The 2,728-nt window shown below is 39.0% G+C and overlaps 1 pseudogene across 1 annotated transcript; it reads left to right on the top strand.

Moving 5' to 3' along the window:
• Positions 1 to 154: 154 nt before the first annotated feature.
• On the top strand, positions 155 to 1,071 carry TEOVI_000307800:pseudogene (annotated as a pseudogene). Its single transcript is given in 2 exon segments — positions 155 to 688; positions 691 to 1,071. Coding segments are annotated over 2 exon segments (915 nt in total).
• The last annotated feature ends 1,657 nt before the right edge of the window (positions 1,072 to 2,728 follow it).

Here is a 2,728-nt window from a genome sequence, read left to right as displayed (position 1 = left end):
TTAACTTCAAAACATTCCGAATAGGAAGAGAAACTTCTCAGCAGAAACTTTGCTGGTGTGTTGTGTTTATGATTTTTATACGAGAAAAGCAAATACACAGCTATTTATCTTTTTCGCAACTGCTTTTAAAAAAGGGAGTCTAATTACAGAATGTGGGACAAAAATGTGGAAGAAATCAGCTGGATTATTTTTAGGTATGTTTTTAGTGTTGGTCCATACACCCTGCTCAAAGAAAGACGTTGTTAGTGGGGAAGAGTTCAAAGTGTTATGTGAATTTATCAACTTGACACTACAAGCAGGGGTATCAGTGAGAACAATGAAGGAGAAAGCGGATTCAGACATATGCTGTATTCAAACAAAAGTTATTAAAATATTTTTTGGATCAAACGTTGAAGAATCCAGTAGGATGACATGGCAACCGCACAGACAACTAGATTGTGGACAGGATAATGAAAACCGAATTGTTGCAGCAGGGTAGACGTTTGTAAGAGATTTTATTTGCTTGTGCGAACGAAACGAAAATCAGCCTAAAGCTGAGGCCCTTTGATACAAAGAAAACTTTGAACAGCATCAATCAACAGGATAGTCAACCACAGGAAACCACGCGAAAACAGGGAGCGGCTTGGAAGATAAATGTACAATAGAAAGTGAAAAAGGTACGCTAAAACAAACTGAGTTCGAGAACAAAAAAAGCGTCTCGAAAGTCATATAAAGCCTCGTGCGGGAGCGAGCGAAGGCGCGTATCACACCTACAGATGAAGTGTGAAAAGTGGGCTGCTGATTTGAAATGGATTCGACGCAGAAGGCAATGGCATCTGCGTGTTATATTGTAAGGTACCAGGTTTAGATAATGCAAGTGGTGTCAACTGGCTTAACCAACTGGAGAAATTGATAAAAGATGTGGAAACAATGAGTGGAAGGGCAAACAGCAACGCAAATCCAGAAGGCAAAGAAAACCAGCAAGCCAAAATGTCTGACGGATCAACACGTACCGAAACTCCAGGTGCGCGCATAACTACCAAATCGGACGGATCAACGCAAAGTGGAAAGCCAACCAGACAAACAGCCACAGATGCCACTGTTGCCGAAACAGCTGGCACTACTAACACTACTGGTAAATTCCCAGAAGGACAGAGTTGCACCAGGATTGCCTCGCAACGCGTAAGGTTATTTTTGTTGTTATTTGTATAAAGGAACCCACCGTTCAACCGAGTTCGAGTCTTCATTGTTTCTAAAGGTAGTTAAGTGACTCCTTGACGAAAAGGCTTGAAAAGGGAGTTGAAGGAACGAGGAAAATTTATCTTTTCGGTCCACCTTCATTTTTTAAAGGGTCGTTAGAGCACTGTGGAGAAAGAAGGAAGCTGATGAGGGGTAAAAATAGATGAGAAAGAAAAGGCTATTGGTGTAATTGTGTAAAGAAAGTAAAAGGCGAACTTAGAGTAATTTAAGTTAAGAAATTGCTTATAATGTGGTAGGTGGTGCAATCAAGCAGGGAAGCCGAAGTCGAAAGATGAAGTGGGTTAGGTAAAGTGGAGTCATTTATCATGCGAGGTTTATAAGCTTCCAGTCGAAATGTCGGGAAGGTATGGCATAATCCAAGTTGTTTACGTCTGGTTAACGCGTCCGAGGATAATTTAAAAAAATAATTATCAAAAAACAGGGAGAAAGGACAGCTACAATCAAAAAATGAACAGCCTGAGTTAATACGAAGAGGCACTGGCGGAAAATAAGGGTAACTGCGACAAAAAGGTTTCAAGTATCTGATCGAAGTTGCAATTACAAGAGAAAAAATGGAGAGCACCGGTCGCAAACATTTTCATACCCTTTATAGGGAATGAGCAATCAGCGCAAAGTTAAAACGAGCCACCTTTGTTTTCTTTTAGTTTATGAGACCCAGAAATAAAAAATAACAGGGTATCAAGTGAGGCATCTGAAAGGGTGCTGAGAAACGCGGGTGTTGAAAGCACTTTCATACACCATAGAGTCCAACAAATGCTTTACAAAATATATTAAGTAATAAATGACGGCGGAGGTGAGAGCCATCATGAGCTTTTCGGAAAGGTTTTCCCACAGAGTGAAATAACCAGAATGGAATTCGTTATGCATTTACACGCGTTCTAGTGCCATGTCAAGTTATGCTGTTTGATCTTATAATGCTTATTTCAAGATAGTTTCGCGTAAATAAGCGTTCAGACATGCAATACCCGTATTTCCTTTTCACACTACTTGTTTTAATTTTCTGCAATCTATTTATTTATCAATTTGCAAATATCAGTTCCGCCTATTTTTTTTGTTCCCAAACCCACTGAATCATATTCGGTATGTAAAGGTTACATATAAGATAAAAAGTTACACCCGTGAAAATCAAGTTTGGATATCACGCTCTGTTTTCATTTCTTTATTTTGACAGTAAAGGACAGAAAATGTGGTGCAAGTACTTTGTAGGATCTGAGCCAACTTTTTTGAATTTTTCGTTGCTGACCGTGCTGTAAAACAGTGCGAAAGTAAATGAGTTAAGACAAGAAAGTGCAAATCTTTCAGTGGAAAAGTAAAAAAAGAAATGCCAAAATCTTGAGGAAAGAGGGTATAAAGCTAAATGTGGTAGCATAACCGTTGAACAACGCAGTGTAAAAGCAACTCAAATGACTATCATGACGAGTGAATCTGTACAGTAACGTTATCAATAAATTGATATAGAACTTTTGTGCCGAGTGAGTTATTATCTGTT

Source organism: Trypanosoma equiperdum (assembly GCF_001457755.1).
Source record: "Trypanosoma equiperdum strain OVI genome assembly, contig: ctg_652, whole genome shotgun sequence".
Taxonomy (NCBI): domain Eukaryota; phylum Euglenozoa; class Kinetoplastea; order Trypanosomatida; family Trypanosomatidae; genus Trypanosoma; species Trypanosoma equiperdum.
Note: the sequence above shows the minus strand (reverse complement) of the source record. Positions and strands in the feature narration are given on the sequence as shown.